General features: G+C 39.7%; 1 protein-coding gene across 1 annotated transcript in view; it reads right to left on the bottom strand.

The window, feature by feature from the left end:
* Positions 1–6,965: 6,965 nt before the first annotated feature.
* Positions 6,966–21,839, bottom strand: part of ANXA5 (annexin A5) — a 29,893-nt gene continuing 15,019 nt past the window's right edge. Inside the window, exons 6-13 of the mRNA XM_076010645.1 lie at positions 20,870–20,960; positions 17,393–17,472; positions 16,907–16,963; positions 11,520–11,613; positions 10,519–10,614; positions 8,930–8,988; positions 8,576–8,698; positions 6,966–7,481 (exon numbers count right to left, since the gene is read on the bottom strand). Of these exons, the coding sequence (XP_075866760.1) occupies positions 7,419–7,481; positions 8,576–8,698; positions 8,930–8,988; positions 10,519–10,614; positions 11,520–11,613; positions 16,907–16,963; positions 17,393–17,472; positions 20,870–20,960 (663 nt within the window). The 3' untranslated portion in view covers positions 6,966–7,418. The remainder of the gene's footprint in view (positions 7,482–8,575; positions 8,699–8,929; positions 8,989–10,518; positions 10,615–11,519; positions 11,614–16,906; positions 16,964–17,392; positions 17,473–20,869; positions 20,961–21,839) is intronic.

Genomic DNA, 21,839 nt, shown 5'->3' with positions numbered 1-21,839 from the left:
ACCCTGCCCTCTGGGCTCAGCCTCGGTGACAGGAGCCTCCCCTCCTGGCCTCCACCTTCCCCTCTAGCGTGACCGGTCTCCAGACCGCAGCCCACGGAGGAGGAAGGTAAGGTGCCCGAGGAGAATCAGAAGGGAGCAGAGGAAAGCAGCAGAGTGCAGGGGGCCCCTAGGAAGTGACCTCCCAGCGCCCCCGCCGGCCTAGGGGAAAGGTCGTGGCCCCTAGGTGGAGGGCGGGGCCCGGAACGCAAAGCCTGCTCCAGCCCGCGCGCCACCCTCTGGAATCCTAAAGAAAAGAGTGGAGGGGGAGGTGGGGCGTCGCAGTTGGCCACTGTTACAGGGACCTGCGGGAGGGCGGGGGGCTGGGTGCACAGCGAGTCTAGTCTCGTCTGTCCTGGGACTGCAGGGAGGAGGTGTCAGAGCGACGGGCAATCGCGGGGACCGGGGACCGTCCCCAGTGGAGCCGGCAGGGGCGGGCGTCGCGCGACCTGGCTGGCGCGGGGCGGGGGTGGGGGTGGAGGGGACCGCTGCTGGCGCTGGGGCTGCTCCTCCAGCCAGTACCGCCTCAGCCCGGATGGGCGGGCAGCCTGCCGCGGGGGCGGGCCGTGAAGGTGCGGGACCCTGTGGCTTGGCCTGCTGCAGAGACCTCGCTGAGAGACCCACACAGAGACCTCTGCCAGAGAACCCCCAGCTGAGAGACACCCACAGAGACCTCTGCAAAGACCCACACACACAGAGAGATTCCCCAAAGAGACCTCTGCAAAGACCCCCACCCACTGAGAGATTCCCCAAAGAGAACTCTGCAGAGACCCCCACCCACTGAGAGATCCCCAAAGAGACCTCTGCAGAGACCCCCACCCACTGAGAGATTCCCCAAAGAGACCTCTGCAAAGACCCCCACCCACTGAGAGATTCCCCAAAGAGACCTCTGCAAAGACCCCCACCCACTGAGAGATCCCCAAAGAGACCTCTGCAAAGACCCCCACCCACTGAGAGATTCCCCAAAGAGACCTCTGCAAAGACCCCCACCCACTGAGAGATTCCCCAAAGAGACCTCTGCAAAGACCCCCACCCACTGAGAGATTCCCCAAAGAGACCTCTGCAAAGACCCCCACCCACTGAGAGATCCTCAAAGAGACCTCTGCAGAGACCCCCACCCACTGAGAGATCCCCACTGACCCCCACACACACAAACCTACAGTGAGAGACCACCATAGAGACCTCTGACAGAGATGCAACTGAGAGACCTCTAGAGATCTCAGAGAGAGCCCAGAGACATCTGGCAGAGACCCACACCAAGAGACGTCACACAAAGACGTCCCACAGAGACCTCCCACTCATGGCTATTCTTAGGAGACTGACCAGCCACCTGGCGACAGGTCCTCCATGGTGGCTCTGAAAGCCCCTAGCAAACTGGCAGCAGAGGAAGGAGCTCACAACTGTTTCCTCCTGAAAAAAATGCTGCTTTTTTGTATTTTTGTTTTTATAATGCCATCACTTTGTTTTCCTCCTGAAAATAAACGAATCACGGATTCCACATGTAAATCTGTAAGAGCCTTCCCTCACAAAATGTCATTAGCTTTAGCTCTGACCCACAGTTCAGGAAATCACAAACTTGAAAACAGGCAAAACTCTGTCAGCACCTAGTGAGGGAAGATGTCTACTTTTAGTAATCATACAGTCGAACAGCATTCAGGGCCATGTTTTTTTATTTTGTTGGGCACAAGTCCCTGCACTCAAAATGACTGGCCACCCTAGAAACATGAAGGAGGAAGCCCTGGGCAGATGGACTCCAGGAGAAAGGGACCCCCAAAGCCCCCTGCGCCTCCCACACCCTCCCGCGGGCTGTGCAGCTGGCACACTATTTTTCCAATAACACCTCATGGCAGGCTTGTGAGGTGTGCCTTATTTTTAAATGAAACAAGTCGTGTTATCAAGTACATGAAGCTTTTGAACCAGTAAGACATATTTCTGGCACTATTTATCCATCCTCTAACAAATTGATACTTATGCTTAGTAATATTAAATAATTAAATGATATTATTTTGCTCCTTCGAATGTGAGAATACCCTCAAATGGTACTGCGCATGTTTCTAGAATATGACAACATTCCAATCCTAATGTTCAGCTAACATATCTTAAACTGCTGCTGAGCTTTTTAGAAGGATTGATTTTTAAAATAATTCCAAGAAATGTACATTTTCCAAGACATAGGCAGTTAGGCTCTTTTTCATAGTCTTTGTAGGCTGACAAAAAGGACACTGATTAAAATAATTTTGAAATCGTAGAAAGTATTAGTATATCATTTAATTGGTGCTTCAGACATACATTGTCTCAAATTATTTGGGCATTGACATGTTAACATCTGTTAAATTTTTTTAAATATACATTTAATCAACATCTTAACAATAATAATAATAATAATAGCAGTTTCACTATACACCTAACATTTTCCAAATTGCACACTTAATTATGAGACTACATATTGGCTCACTGTTCATAAGAATCCTGTAACCCTTGACTAGGTAAAATCAAGATGAAAAACAGATGTCAAAGTCATATCCCTGGTGAAGTACCTTAGATTACTCATAGGGATGACAAGGTCATGGCCTCTTCTCTAAGAAGATAGGAATTAGCCGATGGGAGGGCTCTCTGGGTGTATGTCTATTTTTTTAATTAATAATGAAACATTGGCAGCAATGTATTTTACAAAATTATAGCTATTTGTTTGTTTAAAATTTTCTCCTGGTGTGAGACTTTCTTATTATGTTATTGAATTACAGAACTATGGAAAATGGCCATGAATATCTTGTAACATCCAATCAATAATATTTAACGACCAGAATAACTCAACATTCCCCTGTGAACAACCACATCCACAATGTCCCACAATCACAAAAATCATTCTTTTTGGGAGTCTCAGCCCATATTCCTAAAACCGTGTCTTTACATAAGCTGAAACCTTATTCTAGAAAAAAAGGTATAAAATAGTCTAACTTGTAGCAAAATAGATAAGGATTTAGGAAATGCTAGCATGAAGCCAAACAGAATGACCAGCACAAATATTTTCTGGAAAAAAATTATTACAAATTATTGTATTCTCTTGAACTTTTTGGAGTAAAAGAAAAGATGGAGGCTTCAGGTAGGAAGCTGAGCTATCCTTGCCCTAACTACATATTTCATAGGCTAGTAAAACTGGAAGAACGCCCTGGGGGGATGTCTGGGGGGGAGGATCTGCAGAAGGCAGATCAAGCACACACAGGTGCAGGGGCTGTTCCCTGTAGCCAGCACCATCTGAGAGATGGGTTTACGATCTAAGGAGGAAGCAGAGCATAACAGAAGGAGCGTGGGGTGCTGTGGCTCCCCCCATTTGCTCAGGGGCAACACTACCCTTCACCCCAACCTCACATCATAACCATCTCTCATTGTCTGAGGGCTTAGGGGAGGCTTTAGATGAAGAGGAGAAGGAGAGGAGGAGAAGGAAGATGAAGAGCCACTGTCAAAGCAATAACCATGGCCTCTTGTCTAGCCCAGTAAGCTGACAAGAGGGACCCTGAGACACAGAAGTATCCCCCAACCACACGTGCACTTGGTTCCCACATCTTCTCAGACCAATGCTTCCTTGGCTGCGTCATCCAGCCCATGTGGGAGAAGTTCTTTCACCCATCAGCCAGGTGATAGTCCAACAGGAAATTATTTTCACCACCACCACCAAGTTATGATGCATGTTATTATTTCAGCCAAAGAAAGTCACTTTGCCATTTAGATAATGACATACTTCAAAGTATGGGAACTCCTCTTGATGGCAGTCTTATTTTTACAAATGGTATGACATAAAAGGAAAATAAATAGGGTTTTATTATAACATTCATGAAAAATACTGCATTAGTGTGTTCCACTTCTTTCTCTGCAACAGACCCCATCATGGAAAGCATACCTTTCCCTGAATCCTCCATGCACCTGCAATTCAAGGTGGTCATAATAGATGAGGAGTGGAGCCAAAAGCACACACAATCCAGGTCCTGGAGCAGCTGTCCCTGCACTGTCCTGCCCCATATTGGTGATGGGGCCACATGCTAAGGACTGTGGGTGGCCTCTAGAAGCTGGAACAGGCAAGAAAATGGATTCTCCCCTAGAGCCTACGGAAAGGAACACAGCCCTGCCAATACATTTACTTTAGCCCAGTGAGACTAATTTTAGACTTCTGACTTCCAGAACTGTAAGATAACCGTTGCCACTGAACTTGTGGTAGGGATATATATTTGATATTGATACATTAAAAATGTTACATATATGTCTAAATGCACACATACATACATACACACACACATTGCCATAGGAAGCAAAATGGTTCTATTATTTTGGGAAACAGTTTGGCAGTTTCTTATAAAGTTACACATAGACTTACCATATAACCCAGCAATCTCATTCTTATTTACTCAAGGGAAATAACACATGTCCACATAAAAATTGTACATGAATTTTTATAGTGGCTTTATTCTTAATCATCCCAAACTGAAAACTACTCTGTCTGTCCACTGCTGCATACATAAACACACTGTGTTATATTCATACAGTGGAATGTTACTCAGGAAAAAAAACTAACTGCCGATACATGCTGCAAGATGGCTGTATCTCAAATGCATTATGTCATATGCAAGAATCCAGAATCAAAAGACTATATTGTATAATTCCATTTATATGATATTCTGGAAAAGGAAAAACCATAGGAACAAAAACCAGATTGGTAGTTGCCTAAAAAGAGTTTGAGAACTTTTTTGGGGGGGAAGGGTAGCAGAAATATCTTGTCTCCTAATTGTGGTGATGGTTGCACCATTGTATGCACCCGATAAGGTGCAATGCGCTGTACACCTTAAAAGGATGAATTTTACTGTATGCAAACTCAATATACCTAATTCTAGAAAAAAATAAATAAAAAGCAAGTAACCTGAAACTGGACTTAACTTGAAACTGGACTGGCTGTTGGTTATCTCCAGGATTTCCCTGAATTGGCAATACCCGCGCTTTGCAGAATTGAGCAATCGCAAGTCAAGCAGAGGTTGGGCTGAGCAATAACCATCATGCTCTCACTCACATACTGATGTCATTTACATTGAAAGTGTTTTAGAAACATGTTCCTCTTCATATGTTTCCATTATAAATTATCAAAGATTTTACTTGTTTAATTTATGGTAATATGTGTGTTTTAAAAGATATATCTCCTTGATTCAATAATCAAAATATTAAAAAGGCATACAATGAAATATCTCCCTCTTTTCTGTTCCTCATCTACCCAGTTTCTTTGCCCACACACACAACCACTATTACCAGTTTATGTTTCCTTCAAAAATGTTCTATTCTGGTACAGCAAATGCATACATGAATTCTTATTTTTCCTTTTTATACACAAACGGTAACCATAATTGTGACCATTATTCTGCATCTCAATATTTTCATTTAACAATACTCCTCAATTTCTCAATATTTTTCCACATTAGTACATATGGAGCTTTCTTATTCTTTGTAGCTGTGTTGTATCCACTGTACAAATGTACCATTGTTACTTTACCCAGTCCCCTATTAACAGACTTTTAGGTTGTTTCAATATTAGAAGCAATGCTACAGTGAATAGCCTTATACCTGTGTTATTTCACGTAAGTGGTATCTGTACGGCAATTCCTAGAAATACATCTACTGAATCAGAGCATATGTGTATTTACAAATGTGGTATGTATAATGCCAAATGCCCTCTCCAAAGACGACAGAACAATTCATAATGGCAGCACCCAGATATAACAGTGACTGTTTCACAAGGTCATTATCAATAACTTTTTGATCTTTGCTATACTACTAAGTGACAATTTATACCTCACCACAGCTTTATTTTGCATTATAATTATGAATGAGGTTAAACATCTTTCCAAATGTTTCAGAATAATTTGTATTGCCTACTCTGTAAATGATCTTTTCATGTCCTTGGTCCTCATTTCTCAGTTATTGGTCTTTTTCTTTCGCTATGAAGGACCTCTTTATATAGCAGGGAAATTATACTCATGAGTTGCAAATAAATTTCTGAAGGTGATTATTTTTCTTTTAAATTTGCCTATTGTGGCTTTGGCCATTCATAAATATTTAATTTTCAATTCTTGAAGTTTAAGATTTGTTTAGTTGAATGTAGTATCTTTCATTTATGGCTTCTAGATTTTATAACATAGTAACTAAGTATTTCCATAGTCAGATATTAAGATTTCTTTTAATATTTGTATGATTTTTTATATACTTAATTCATTGATGGGTTGAGAGTTGTGGATTCAGCTGTAATTTTTTGAGATGGCTCGAACAGATAAACTACCTCATCAAACCCTGGTTTTCTCTATAAACTGGCTCAAGTAAAGATAAGAAAAAAGAGAAAAATAAATAAATAAATAAAACCCTAGTTTTCCCTGAGAAAGAAAACTATTAAATGAAGTATTTTTAAATAAAGTTAAATATATAAATTAAAATTAATAAATTTTAAAAAATTAAAAACAAAAAAGAAACTACTTCTTTCTAAAAAAAAAAAAAAAAAAAACCTGTCTTTTTTTTTTTTTTTTTCCCCTCAAAGGTAGCAGATAGTAAATGGGGGCTGGGAGAAGTCTATAATAGGGTCACAGAGGTAGTACTCTAAAATTTTTAGGTTAAGTTTTAAAATTCGCTTTTCTACTAAGCAAGTAGCACAAGTATTACCTTAATGGATGCCCAAATAAACATGCTGCAAATAAATCACAGAACCCTTCCATTTCTCTCTCATTCCCTGCTACGAAGGAAATTCAGTTTGTGGTGTTGGTGGTACATTTCTTATTATCCAAAAGACCAACTGTAAATTCAGTTCTTAAACTAACACCATTATCAATTGACTGGCTTGAAAAAAGATACCATTGATCCATAGATAAATTAAATAAACTTTCCAAACACACACTCACACATAATTCAGGGAGAAGGAAATGTTTATTTTTCATTAATCTTTTGACTACAACCACCGTAATTCTACAGGTTTAGTTTAGTAGCGAACTTGACTAATAACGCTTCTAGGAGTTCACAATGTCAAGGCTAAGGTTCCGATGAAGGTAAAACGGTTATCAATTTAATATAAAAGAAGTGTTTTAAAAAGGCTAAAAGCAATCTAACCTCTTAAAGGAAAATACAAATGACCCATACGTTAGACTTAGTAACATAAGTACACTTTGGTACTACAGCAGCCACAGAGATAGTAGGATCCGAAGATCGGAAGGAAGCACCGCTATGTTCTCCTACGGCACATACTTTGGTCACTAGCGTACGAGTGTGATAAGGCGTGTGCTAAGCGCTGGCATACAGGTGCAGGTAGACGTGCTGAAGGGAGGCAGTGGGGCTGGGCAGGCACAGAGCAGGGAGCCCTCTCCTTAGTCATCCTCTCCGCCACAGAGCCGCAGGAGGGCTTTCTTATAGTCCCCAGATGTGTCACTCTGAAACCGAATGTATTCTGTTAACCTCCATGACTCACAGAAGCCACAGAAAATTTAAAAACTAGCAAATATCTGGCAACAAATTCTACTCATGTGACTTTTTCTCCCAAGTGGGTAACTGTGTGTGTGTGACTTTCTCATCAGGAATGTTACACAGGGAGTTTCCTACCGCTCTAACTGTATCTTCAACTTTCTAATTTTACCCCTTAAAGGCACAGTTCTCTCAGACAGGGAAGTATCTGTATTTCCCCCCTCGGGACACAAAGAACAGGGAAACCCTAACAACTATGTTCAAATCCAGCTTTCTAAACAGACGCTGGTTTCTATCGCACAGTATGTATCTGGCTACTGGGGGACAATGCTGGGACTGCCAGGCCGCTCTGGCTTTGCCTCAGGGACACAAGGACAGGACACGCTTTGCCCTGCTTGTCTCACACACAGATGCGCATGACAAATTAATGTTTCAAGCCACATACGAATGCACAGATAAGCTCTCCAGCCACAGCATACGCATACTAAATTAAAAGTTTGTGCTCAAAAATCCTGCTTTGTACAAGGCCCACATTAACCTTTATCAAAAAAAAAAGAAGAAGAAAAAGAACAAAAATGTCAACTGTAGGCCAAATAGGCCACAGAGGGCCTTGCTTTTTAAAAGAACAAAAATGATACTACTACCTAAGCTCCTTGCTTACTCTAGACCTGGCTGGCTCTTTCCTGAACTATGGACCAACACCAGAGACAAGGTGATAACAGACAATAAAGAAAGGAAAAACTGATCTGAAATAAAAGAACTAATAAAAACAGCTGGAACTGATAAAAGAACACATTATTGTCATGGGCAGGGGCGGGGTTTGTTGAGTTCACCAAGAGCCCTGGCCACACCAGAGCCAAAGCTTTCGCTTGGAAGCTGTCATCGCCTCTTCAGGAAACACTATGCTGAGCTTTTTAACTCACAGCTCTCTAATCAGACCACTAAAATTTCAAACTTGAGACCAGTATTGGATTCTCCCATCTATGTCTTACATGCTCTGTATTTTGACTGGTCAGTTTTGAATTTCTAAACATAGTTTTTTTAAAAAAAAGTTCTACTACACCTTAATCATGGAATAAAGAGAGGTGGCAAAATTCTTCCGAAACTCCTTCCTAATGTTAAACAGATCAACCTCGCTCCTGGACACCATGACTCTGATGAGGGTGTGATCATCTGTCCCAGCTCCCTTTAAAAAAGAAAAAGAGAGAGAGGCACATGGTTTACTTCAAATATAGCTTCAAATGCCCCTGAGTTGGGGGTGAATCAATAAAGTAAAACAATTTAGTAGAACTGAGCGGCATGTTTTAAGAAGAGAAAAATTCCCAAGGTCTATCAACTAAAACACAACCAGACATACAGACAGATAATAATTAGAAAGAAAAATTGATCAGATAGAAGATTCAAGATATCCATTTACCTTCATAGCATAGTAGAGGGTCTCAGCAAGGTAGGCAGGTATACTTCGAATAGATTTCACTAAGAAAATAAATAATCCAATGGTCAGATGCTATTCTTTTATTACTTAAAAAGAAGTAATCAAAAATCAAATGCTGTCTTTTGGTTATAGCTCTACTTCTCTAAAAACATAAAAGTAACAGAGACTAAAGAATTGCTTATTGTAAGCTGAACTGATTTCCTCATTCACCAGGTATTTTATTAGACACAGGCTTGGATATTTCTTGGAGTTTCTGAAGTCTATACAGAAAGACATGCAGAACAAGGAGCACAATTTTTTTCTATGCCCCTTTGTTCTATCAGCGCTTTTTGGATATTGCAGTTCTGGCAGCCTGCGTTGTTATCATACAACCTTCTTCACTGCCAATAAATTATACAAACACCTTGGAAGTTTTTATTCCTAGACATTCAAACAAACACTACAAAATCACTAATCTTTGAAAACTCTTGGACTATCTTCCTGTACTTGCTCCATATTCTTTAATATCCATGATTCACACAGAGTGGCATGAGGCTATCTATTTCCATATAAACATCCAGGTAAATTGATATCAGAAAAGCATATCCTATCTGAACATGTACATGTCTAAGGCTGCTCAGACCTCAGTCTACTTAACTTCAGAAAACCTATCATACGTCAATTCCTTAATATACAGAAAGAATCTTTGCATCTGGGGCTTTCTTAATTCTCTTTTCCCATTCTCAAAAAAAAAAAAAAAACGCCACCAGTACCTAAAAATGTCATAAATGTTATGCGTATTCTAATTATGAAGGAGCTAAATTTTTGAGTGAAAGTTCATGAACTATGTACTCAAAGAAAAGGCTACTTTTAGAGCTGGTTCATGTACACCTTTGGCTTATTCTCCAGAAGACAGAGAGCACAAAAGCCTGAGTTCAATGCCAAGTACTTGCAACAAACAGCAGACAGAGGCTCACTCCAGACCCATATAAAAACTAAGACCCCTAGGAAACTCACAAACTCGATTTCCCCTGGATTTAGAGAGTATATAATACTATAACCACTTACACAGAAACTCAGTTCTCTAATTTTTCCAGATTATTCTGAATATTTAGTTAAAACAAAACTTTAAATTTAGTCTGAAAACAACCATCATCACATATTCTATTAAATCAAAGATACTCGTTTTTCTAAACAAAATGACAATTTCTCTGTCTGCCCCAAAGCTATGAGGACAACATTCAAAAGATTTCTAATATTCCACAGGTATCAGAAATAACATTTACTTTGAGAAATGTCTACAACATTTTGGGTTCATAACGAAATAGTAACGTGTCTAAAGCAGTTGCAAAATGATTTTTAAACAACCCTTTCAGTATTTCCACAGGACTGCATGAACTAACCAGCTAATCATGTATTTCCAACAACAAAACAAACTTTGCATTGGAAATTTAGGAGTTATGCTTCACTCAAATATCATGTCAAGCTCTTCCTTTCATAACCAGGTGGTTATTCTCAGATACAGTCTCAACTGAATGAAATACGTTATCTCTTATCACCATAAACAGTACATACACCGTAAAATTACCTACCAACAGCAAGAAGTAGTTGCTCCAAATTGCCAGAAGTCTCCCGGTCAATGGTTTCTTCAATTTGAAATCCTGATATAGTCATGTATTTGTCAAAAACTAGAAAAAATAAAAATGATTGCTCAGTCACATAAGGATCACTCTTTCCAGAAAGGAGATATTTACTTTGACCAAGTATTATCCTACTGAACACAAATCTCCCCTTCTTCCTTGCTGGCAGAACCCTACACTCAGAGCTTCAATGTGCCAAGCCCTGAGCAATGGATCACAAACAAGTGTTCTCTGTTTGCTGATTCCCCAGCTCCCCTTACTAGTTATAACCAATGAGACCTCCAATGAAATCTATTGGAGGGGATTCTGAGAAATCTTTCTCTTTCCTTAGAAAAAGTGATAGATATGACTAGTTTACCCCTTTCTTTTCTTCCTGCTGTGAAAATGGTTATGTTTGGAGCTACCGCAGCTATCTTGTGATAATGAGGGAATGAGCACGAGAAAGAAAAGCAAAACACTAAGGACAGTGGAGCAGAAAAATGCAAAGATCTCAGGTCCTCCCAAATCAACCATGGAATCCTATCTACAGAAAGAAAGCCCACTTTTTAAAGCCACTATTAGGGTTTTCTGTCACTTGCCACTAAACTCATTCCCAACTGAAACCACAAGTACTGATGAATACCCAGAGCTCAGGTCTTTGGTACCAACATCTAGGAGGAAATACTCATAGTGAGTCACTATTCAGTGATTTGTGCCTATGAGAGTAACAGTTGAGGCCTGACCTCCCTTGCCACCCTCTGATAGTGAAGGGCCCAGTAAGGATCTCTAGCTTGTAAAAGCTACAATAGCAGCAGAGAACTATAAGATTTCTCCAGGTCACTATAAGGAAGAAATAAAAAACCTGATTCACTTGGTAAGTGCCTGCTATGCAACAAGTATTCTGGCATACTGGCTCATGCACTTTCAAAATTTACCAAAATACCTGCTCCATACAGATTTTTTTTCCCACTCACCTCTTCTCAAATGAGACACGCTTCGTGTTCCAAAGATGGTGATAAACTTTTCTTCATCTGTCCCCCATTTAAGTTCTCCAGCCTGAAACAGAGCCTACAAAAATTTCAAGCTCAATTAATAAACTGTTCCTCCATCTCATTTCCAAGTTCTTAATCATACTTGGTTTTTGCTCCCTACATATTAATTCTCCTGACTCATCATCTTAGACTTTTCATTTCTAATGTTTCCTACTCTGAAACTCAGCTCACTGAGTTTGGAGCTGCTTCGGAGCTGGTCACAGAACTATGCCACGGAAGATTCAAAGTGATAAAGCACAGCAACGGTGCAGGTTAAGTGCTCCCAAAATGTCCACCATACTTTCAATCTTTAGGAGCAATGGTAGGGGACAGGGAAAAGTTCTTATTATCTCACCGTTGATACATCCATTTACAGACTTGGAAAAAATTTAGGAGTTAAATTGTCTGTGTTTTCTGTTTTGCTTATTCTACAGCAGTTCAATAGCACATGACTCAAAGTACACTCCAGGATGAGCGTGCTGGTTCACACCTGTAATCCCAGCACTCTGGGAGGTTGAGGCAGGAGGATCGTTTGAGCTCAGGAGTTTGAGACCAGCCTGAGCAAGAGCAAAACCCTGTCTCTACTAAAAATAGAAAGAAATTAGCTGGACAACTAAAAATATAGAAAAAATTATCTGGGCATGGTGGTGCATGCCTGTAGTCCCAGCTACTCGGGAGGCTGAGGCAGCAGGATTGCTTGAGCCCAGGAGTTTGAGGTTGCTGTGAGCCAGGCTGACGCCACGGCACTCACTCTAGCCTGGGCAATAGAGCGAGACTCTGTCTCAAAAAAAAAAAAGTACACTTCATATTTTCTCTTTATAATTGATATTTAACCAAGGTTAGCTATAAAACATTTCCATATTTCCAAAGATCACAATAAATTTTTAAAAGGCTGTATGTGTTGCACAGCGCCTGGCACTTAATAAATACTTGCTGAGCAGTTTGTGTGCCCATATTTCCTTTCTGATATGGAAAAGAATATATGCTTTCCAGTGTTCATAGGACTGCTTTAAAAAATAATCTTATATACAGACATCCTTAAGTAAGAATCTGCTTATTGAGATGTGAATAATTTATTAAAACCCAAGGAATCAATCTTTACAATGACTATAGTCCGTTTTAGTCATTCATTTCAAGGTAAGTATATCTATTAAACCAAGATGAATGCAATTTGCTGAGGCTGCCACTTGGTACTGGCCTTACGCCCACAAGTGGCAATCCAAATAAGGACAAGAGGTGATGATAACATGTGCTTGGATATAGAAGTTTTGATCATAATATGTTTCGGAATGTAAATTATGGTGGCATAGAATTATTTTTTATTGTATTTGCAGAGAATCAAAAAATATGTGACTCACACATCTTTATACTCAGTTTTAAAATTATTTTAATGATAAAAAATAAATATCAATTCTGATCATGGTGGTACAGATCTTTCTTAAAATCACTTTTTAAATCTAATTATAAAAATAACACATGCTGAGAAATTTTTTAAAACAGAGAAAAAACACAAGTAAGAAAACAAAAATTACTATTAATACCAACATCCTGAAAATGCTGGTTCACATTCTGAGGGTGTCGGTTACACTTCTAGTATGTTTTCTACATGTAAATAAGATATACATGTACATTAATAGCTAAAAAGGAAAGAGGTTTATCCTGTAGAATACTGTAGGCATTCCTTAACAGCTCTTCTATAGTTCTAGGTATTTTCTCTAGTAGGTATCGCAGTTAAGCCTGTTATATCGGAATAAAAATTGGTGAAATGTCAGCTATTTTTTACTATAATCTCTTAATTTTCTTGGAAGAAGTATGTTTAAGATCAGTATCTTTTCTAAAACTCATATTAAGTAGATCATTTGCAATAATAATATTGGCAGTGCCATCTAAAACAATGATATTTAACGGTTTTATCTTGTCTTAATCTAAGTATGCTTTCTGCTAAATGTGGACGCCCGCTATCCAAGGAGCTGCTTCGGATGAGGAGTCCTCACATCCCCTGCCCCTCCCCCTCAGTTTCTCAGTGCAGCCTGAGCACATGTGATAACCCCTGGATCAGTGCAAAGGACAGACGCTTTGGAGTTAAAGAAGACCTTGTCTTTGTCCTTGTCAGTGAGATCTCACATGAACTAATCTCTTAAGCCCCAGTGTCCTCACATGCAGAGCAGCAATGGTGTTTTTTTTTTTTTTTTTTTTTTTTTGAGACAGAGTCTTGCTTTGTTGCCCAGGCTAGAGTGAGTGCCGTGGCGTCAGCCTAGCTCACAGCAACCTCAAACTCCTGGGCTCAAGCAATCCTGCTGCCTCAGCCTCCCGAGTAGCTGGGACTACAGGCATGCGCCACCATGCCCGGCTAATTTTTTCTATATATATTAGTTGGCCAATTAGTTTCTTTCTATTTATAGTACAGACAGGGTCTTGCTCTTGCTCAGGCTGGTTTCGAACTCCTGACCTCGAGCAATCCGCCGCCTTGGCCTCCCAAAATGCTAGGATTACAGGTGTGAGCCACTGCGCCCGGCCAGCAATGGTGTTTCTGGAGATCACACAATTTACAGAATGCACAGAACTGTGACAAGTAACCCGCAGCAGTACTCAATAAACATTGGTTCCCTTCTTCTCCCTGCTTCTTCCCCTAAGAGCTCATCTCTCCCTCCAGAGAAAGCATAAAACAACGACTGGGTGGGGAAGAAGATCCGTTTTAATCCATCAAAAATATTAAATCACTTAACACATGAAGAAAGGTAAATCAGTTTAACATATTAAAAATGCTAAAAAGCAAAGTGGATTATCTACACAATGTTTAATTCCTAAGTGAATGACTCATCATTGTTTACCGAGCCCCTGAGATAGAAATCCTCTTAGTGCGAGGGATCGGGAGGAAAAACTCAACAGCTTATGAAAGGTTGTGTTGAGCTCGGCTTACTCTCAGTTAAGAATCTTAAATTCTCATTAGCGGTATCAGTCCAACTGCCCTTGCTACGAGGTATAAATGGGTGTGCTCCTTTTTATAATGCTCAAAGAATAATTGTTTCCAACAAGTTGAACTAATAATAATACATTTTAAAAAATCAAAAACTAACAGCCAGTAATGTGTTCTGTGTTGCTCCTGGTCACGGGAAGGGTAAGGAAAGCCTGAATTCCATTCAAGGGACATTTTACAGTAATTCCATAAAGTAGTTTCCATGTGTACCGAGCTTCACTTTCAGGGTTCTGAACGGCCATATCGCCTGCATGACAGGTAAGTAACCCCTCAGCAGTATCAGCACCACCTGAGCACGTGTTAGAAATGCAGACCCGCCCAGACCTACAGAATCAGAATCTGCAGTTTAACAAGGTCCCCAGGAGGGTCACATGCCCAGGAAAGTTTGAGAAGCAGTGCTAGCCAGTGAGTGCTCTGAGAAATCAATGAAAGTCAGGTTAAAATGGACTGCTTTCCCCTCAGGAACTTCATACAGCACACTCTCATTATATAACAGACCGTGTTGGGAAATCTGCCCACTGCTCACTAAGGCACGCCTCGCTGTGGTTATCTAAAACCATTAGAGTTGGCTTCTTACCCCGAGACTGTTGAAAAGCTTCCAAAATTCCTACTCTGGGGAGTATGATTGTAAGAATCAGCACTGGCTCCTACCAAAGCCCACAGATAACGCCTGGAAAGCAATCAGGGTCTCTCAATACTGAACAAAGTCCCTAACCATGGGGAGTACAACTTTGCAAGGCTGCTCTAGCCCTTTCCCTGCAAGAAGATGGAGTTAAACTAGATCTGTGCTTCCAATCTGTAATTAATAAAGCCTTTATATGACAGAAAACAAGAAGGAGGAGCTAATATTTAAGAACACTGAGACTATCATTCAGTGAAAGACAAAGGGCTTTGGAGTCAGGCCTGGCTGGAAATCCCAGCTCCACTGCTCCTCAGTGGGGGCCATGGGCTTCTTTTCTTGTCTATAAAAGGGAAACTGCCCCTTCCACTTTAGAGTAATGAACTAACTTATTCACCAGTTATCTACGGAGTGCCTACTCTATGGTAGGAGCTGAGGATACAACTGAACTGACGGCCCAGAGTGCCTGGGGAAGGCAGTCGAGTAAGCAGGCAGCTTCAATCCAAGGCAGCTAGGACTGTGACAAGAGGCCTGGGGTGCTGTGGTTTTCCCTGTGAGGGGCACCTGATTCATACTTGGGGGCTTCAACCAGGAATGCATGAAAAATATCTAAGCTGAGGACTGACCCTTGAAGAAGAACCAGTCAGTGGATGGGGGAAGGGAGGGACAAGAGGACAAAGAGTACATGTGGGCGAGCATGCAAGGCACAGATAGCAGGGCTCAGAAACCACTTCAGGGGCCTGGACTTTATCCTGAAGACAGTGGAACGACCAAGGGTTTTAAGGTTCTGATCATGGATGTGACACAACAGGTTTGCATTTTATAAGAGACAATAAGGCAAGAGTCAACTACTGCACTGAGAGCTCTCAGTAAACATTCAGTTCCTTTCATTTTCTCTCTCCAGCTAGGCAGAGACCACAGCATTCTGAAGCCATGATGAAATCAACCCACCCAAAAGAATAAGATCAGATCACACATCCAATCAAAGGGAGACATGACTATGGTTCTTTTTTCAATGGTGTATCATTAACAACCAAGAATCGTATATTCGCTTAATTGAAACAAGCAACCAGAGAGAAAGAACCCAAGCTATTCCTTTATTAACAATTCCCAGTTTGCAATACTCATGTTTCAAATTTCCTAGCACTTATTTCCTACATTTGACCACTTTATAAATCATACTGAGACTACACAGGGATTGAAAAATCCCTTACGTGCAAATTTTCATTTGGGAGTCACTAAAAAGCATCTGACAAAAGACCAATCCTATTTAGAATTCTGTCAAAGGAAATGTAGAGAAACTTCCTAATACTAAAATAACTTGTCATCTCTTATGCAATAAAACCCCACTTACCAACAAATACTTTATTCTTCCTTCTTTACCCTCTCCAGCTAAAGGACCCAATGCATAACTGGCAGTGGAATTAATAACACCTGGTTTTTTGTAAAGTTCTCTATTTTGTGAATGTTCCACAATCAAGAAAAAACATATCTAGGTGGAATTCACTACATAATTTATTTTACTTCATTTTAGCGTTGGGATAAAATAAATATTTTGCTGACCAGATCAGAATAAGAGCAATCTACTTAAGTGGGTCTCATGATTTATAAAGAACCCATACATAAGATTATTTCTAGAGGCCAGCATAACATATATTGTGATTTTTCATTACCCTGGATTCTTTTTTCATTTCTATAGTATAATAAAGTCATTACTTATTAGGCCTCACTCACCTGAGCATCTTGTTCAACTTGAGCCTCATCAATTCCAACGTCAGGGTCTCTATTAGCCTATAAGAGACCACATTATTGAATTATAAAGCGTTTTCATTCAGAAGGAAAGACGGTTCCCCCTGATGGCTATGCACATAAAGCTCTTTCTCTAGAAACAATATGCTTTTATTAAGATCATCCTACAATATTTCACACACCACACAGCACTATCCCAAACCTACCTGACCCTCCTGGTTTTAAGTACTACGAAACAAAGAGGATGCTACTACCCAACACAAATCTATGAGTGAGTTAGTAAGAATTTAGGTCAGATATTCTGAAAAACAAACAAGCACAGGCAACGAACATACAGCCAGAATTACCCAAGTAGGAATCAACAAGTACCAGAAATTATTGAAAGAATTTTAAGTGACTGTACTTAACTAGACTCAGGCCGGTCCCACCTCAGACTTTTGAATCCAGCTGTAATTAATCTCCACCCCATACCTGAAGGAGGACCACCAACATCCTCTGGTAGTAGCCTGAAGTGTCCCCCACAACGTCGTCTTCCAGGCTTGAGCCATATTCTGTAACAGATCAATTTCATATTTATTTACATCTTCGTTCAACTAGGAAAAAAAATAAATCCTGGCCCACAAACCAAATGAAAGAGACATAAAAGAAGAAATATTACATTTGGTTAACATACATTCTCTCTAGTCCATCTCTGAGTGCTCTAAAAACCAAAGGCAAATGCTTCCAGTGAGTGATCAGACAAAAATGAATTAAAGGCTCCCAAAAGTACTCAATTCCAGCCTAAATCATGACTCAGCCATTTAGGAATTCTCTCAAGCGATGTAATTATTAATCTTTAGACATATGATGGTACTGTAATGCCCCCTAAATCCATCATACACTTAAACTTTGTTTTGCTTTCTTTCAAATCTTTTACATGATGAGTTTCCAAACATCTTCCATGCTCTAATATTCTGAGTTTTCTTTCTTTGGGCCATGGTCACTCCTTCCCCTAATAAAATATTTTTCCTCTACAGAAACAAAGTTAACTCTGAGGGATAGCAATCATGTTTTATTTTTTATTTTATTTTTTATTTTTTATTTTTTTTTCTCTCCAAATCTGGACTTCAGCAATCATGTTTTAAAGTATGCCCCCCTCCCACCTCTATGTCCGGCTGTTCAACATAAGATCACAGGGAAGGGGAGAACTAGAACCTACACGAGTCTACAAATCCTTTTCACTAATTTTCAGACAGGTGCTATTAAAGGCAAGGAGGTAGTACTCTAAGGCATTTAAATATTTAATCATTATTTGAAAGCGAGTAAACTTTAAAAGACTGAAACTTCTATTTTAAAAGGCCCAGAAAAGTTACATGTTTATTTCAACCAGTTATGCAAATACAAAACCAGGCAGGACTCTGATTCCTTCTTCTACTCCAACACTTAAGTATATACTTAACCATCAAATCCTATCAAATGTTTCTCCTCTCCCCAATTTATCCTCCTCACACCTCCCACCAACCTAGTTGGGCCATAATTACTGAATACCTAGTTTACCTCCCACACACATTGCCTCCTAATCAGCCTCTTGATTCAAATCTCATTCTTCCCTCAATTGTTCCTTCAACATTCCATTGCCTATTCAGGAACTTACAATGCCCTTGAATCAAATCCAAATTCCTAACGCAGTCCATGCAAAACCACCTACCACCCAGCCTGACCTCGAGGGTTCCTGTTTACCTTCCATTATGGACATGCAAGTGCCCTCCACGAGGGTCAGGCTCTCTCCATTCCCTGACCATACTGTCTGCAGTCCAGGCTCCATGACGTTGAAGACACAGCACCTTAACCAAAAATGCTTTTTCTACCTCCTTCAAATCCACCTACCTAGTCTTTTTTTTCCCCAGCTTTATTGAGTTACGATGGACAGATAAAAACTGTATATAGTTAAGGTGTACAATATGATGTTTTAATATACATATATGTTGTGAAATAATTACCACAATCAAGCTAACTAGTGTATCCATCACCTCACGTAGTTTTTGTTTTGTGTGAGAACATTTAAGATATACTCTGTTAGCAAATTTCAAGTGTACAATATAGTACTATTAATATAGTCACCATGCTATACATTACATCTCCAGAACTTATTCATCCTGCCTAGCGGAAACTTTGTACCCTTTGACCAACATCTCCCCATTCCTTTCTCCCCTTAGCCCTACCCCAACCCCAGTCCCTGGCAACCACCTTTTTGCTTTCTGTTTCTAAGAATTGATTAGATTCCACACATAAGTGATATATGCAGTATTTGTCTCTCTGTGTCTCGCTTATTTCAGTTAGCATAATGTCCTCCGGGTTCATCTATGTCATGGGTCCTCAAACTTTTTAAACAGGGGGCCAGTTCACTGTCCCTCAGACCGTTGGAGAGTTCACACTGTGGGCCCAGGACGAGTCAGCTGCTAAGCAGGACAGGCAGAGGTGGCAAAAACACCCGGTGGGACGGGCCCAGTTTGAGGACCCCTGACTATGTTGTCACAAATGACAGGATTTCCCTCATTATAACTAATATTCCATTTTGTATGTGTGTGTCTGTGTGTGCATATATCATTTTCTTTACACATTCCTCTGTCAAAAGACATTTAAGTAAACCCATCTAGTCTTGCAACTCTGCTGAGTGTCAATCTGTACCATGAAGTCTCCCTAACATCCAGAGCTAAAATGACTACTCCCCTCTCAATGCATTCTTGCATTAAACATTTTTGGTATATGACTTTAGTTTGAATCTTACCGTCCTTCAACTATTGCAGTCATTGTAAGTCACATGACCCCTAAACAGACTGCATGCAAACTCCTTGAGGACAGGAGCCGTGTTGGGTACACCCTTTGTGCCAGTACACCTCTGGACACATGCCAGTGCTCAATAACACAGCTGAGTGGCACAAACCACACATGGCTATCACTCCCTTTCAGCACTCCTTTTGTCATCCAATAGCAAAAAACGCCTACTCCTCAATCAACATCTCCAGAAAGAGATCTTTGAATATTACATCAAATAAAATTCAAAGTTAAGATACATGTATCTCCTCTGCCCTAACGGTTGAGATCTATCTGCCAAAAAAGGTAGCAGGAAAGAGAGATTCAATATTTCAGAAAGGTGATTATTTAGTTGCTCAAAATATCACACTGCTCTGACCTGCTGAGTTAACAAAGTCATTTATAAGATTAACAAACTAATACCAGGAAAGAGACCCGTTTCCCTAGCTAAAGGCATGAGGCTTGCAGCCTGCTGACTGAGCTGACAAACCAGACAGCCCAACCCTCCTCCTTTAGGTAGGAGGAAAGAGTCTGCGACAAGAAACCTGACAAGGAAAGAACTCTACCTAAGTTTCTATTTCATTTTCTTGATTCCTTTCACAGGATATACTTCAGATTGAAATATGGACTTTTTTTTTCATGAAAAAGGCACAGCAAAAATAAAATCAAAATGCAGAATGTTTTATTCAAGCATTGCTATTAGCTAAAACAACATACACTTAGTCAAATGTTTTCATCAACTTTGATTTGGAAAAAGGGTTAGGTTTCTTTACTAAGATTCCAAAACTGCTTTTTAGGTAACTTAATTTCTACTAACATAAAACTGAGTTTTTTTCCCAAAGGAAGAAAAACCACATATACCTTACATTTAATGTAAAAGAAAGACAACCTGTATATCCCTACACGCATTGCAAATCTTATGCAAAAGTAAACCCCATCTTCACAAGCAGCTTCTTATAAAACACTAAAACAGTTACAGGTAAAAGGGCAATCTTTTCCGTACTAAAGGAGAAAAACGGCTTGAACTGCAGCTTATTCATGCATTTAGTAATCATGTATTGCCTGCTTCCAGTACCTCTGAAGGACTGCACTCACATTAGAGAAATGAAAGAGTGACAGTGGAGATGAAGGAGAAATATAACCTGAAACATTTACCTTCTTCATAAACTTGTTTTATGGCTCTTAGTTCTTCAGGTGTCCTTGATGCAATAATTTCTGTAAGGACTTTCTCATTGGTCCCAGCTCCCTGTTTGGAGATTTATTTTTAATAGAGAAAACATGTCAATAAGATTAAAAAGAATGTTATTTTCCTAGTATAGATGTTACCCAAATTGCATACTTATATCAATATTATCCAACATAACATGGACTTCTATGTATATGAGTTCTATTAGTTACAAAAATAAGAAATTTGAAATTAATTTTCTCTCCAAAGACAATTTTACTCTTTTTTATTTAATGAAACACAGTATTTATCATATGTATATATGTATATATAACCAGTTACATAAATTTGTAACTTGTAATTTGACCAGTTCTAGTTTAAAAGTAAAACATTTTAATGAAACATGAAATAATTTTTAAAAAGCTAAAATAGTAAAAATGAAAAATTTACATGGAGCACTGATACTTAAATAATCCGTACCTCCAAACATAAACCCTTATCCCCAAGTTAAGTTCTCTGTGGAGTCATAGGGAAATTGTGCTTCAAAAGTAACAATAAATATAGCATTGCTCAGTTATTAGAAACTGGGTAGAAAGGAATTGGGACTTGCTTTCTGGATTTTGGAAAAATACTTCTAGTTAGTTTTCCTTTTTCTGCTTATAAAATTGTATCTACACTGCATGCCAAATTAGAAGGCGCAACAATACAACTGAACTTAATTTTAAAACAATAAGAATATATACATATATAATTTTCTTTATATTTCTGTTTCTTTACCAAAAATCAAGCACTGAAAAAACCTAGGTTAATCCTCTGGCAGAATTTCAACTGCTGCTAACATTTCAGAAGCACTCTACAAAAAAGCAGTTTTCTCAATAACCTAAGATGTTGTTTATTCCAAAGAATCACTGTAGGAAAATGAAGAGACTAAGCATAATCTAGCTCTCATCTGGATGAACC

Source organism: Microcebus murinus, chromosome 15, assembly GCF_040939455.1.
Source record: "Microcebus murinus isolate Inina chromosome 15, M.murinus_Inina_mat1.0, whole genome shotgun sequence".
Lineage (NCBI taxonomy): Eukaryota > Metazoa > Chordata > Mammalia > Primates > Cheirogaleidae > Microcebus > Microcebus murinus.
This window is presented reverse-complemented; position numbering and strand designations above follow the sequence as displayed.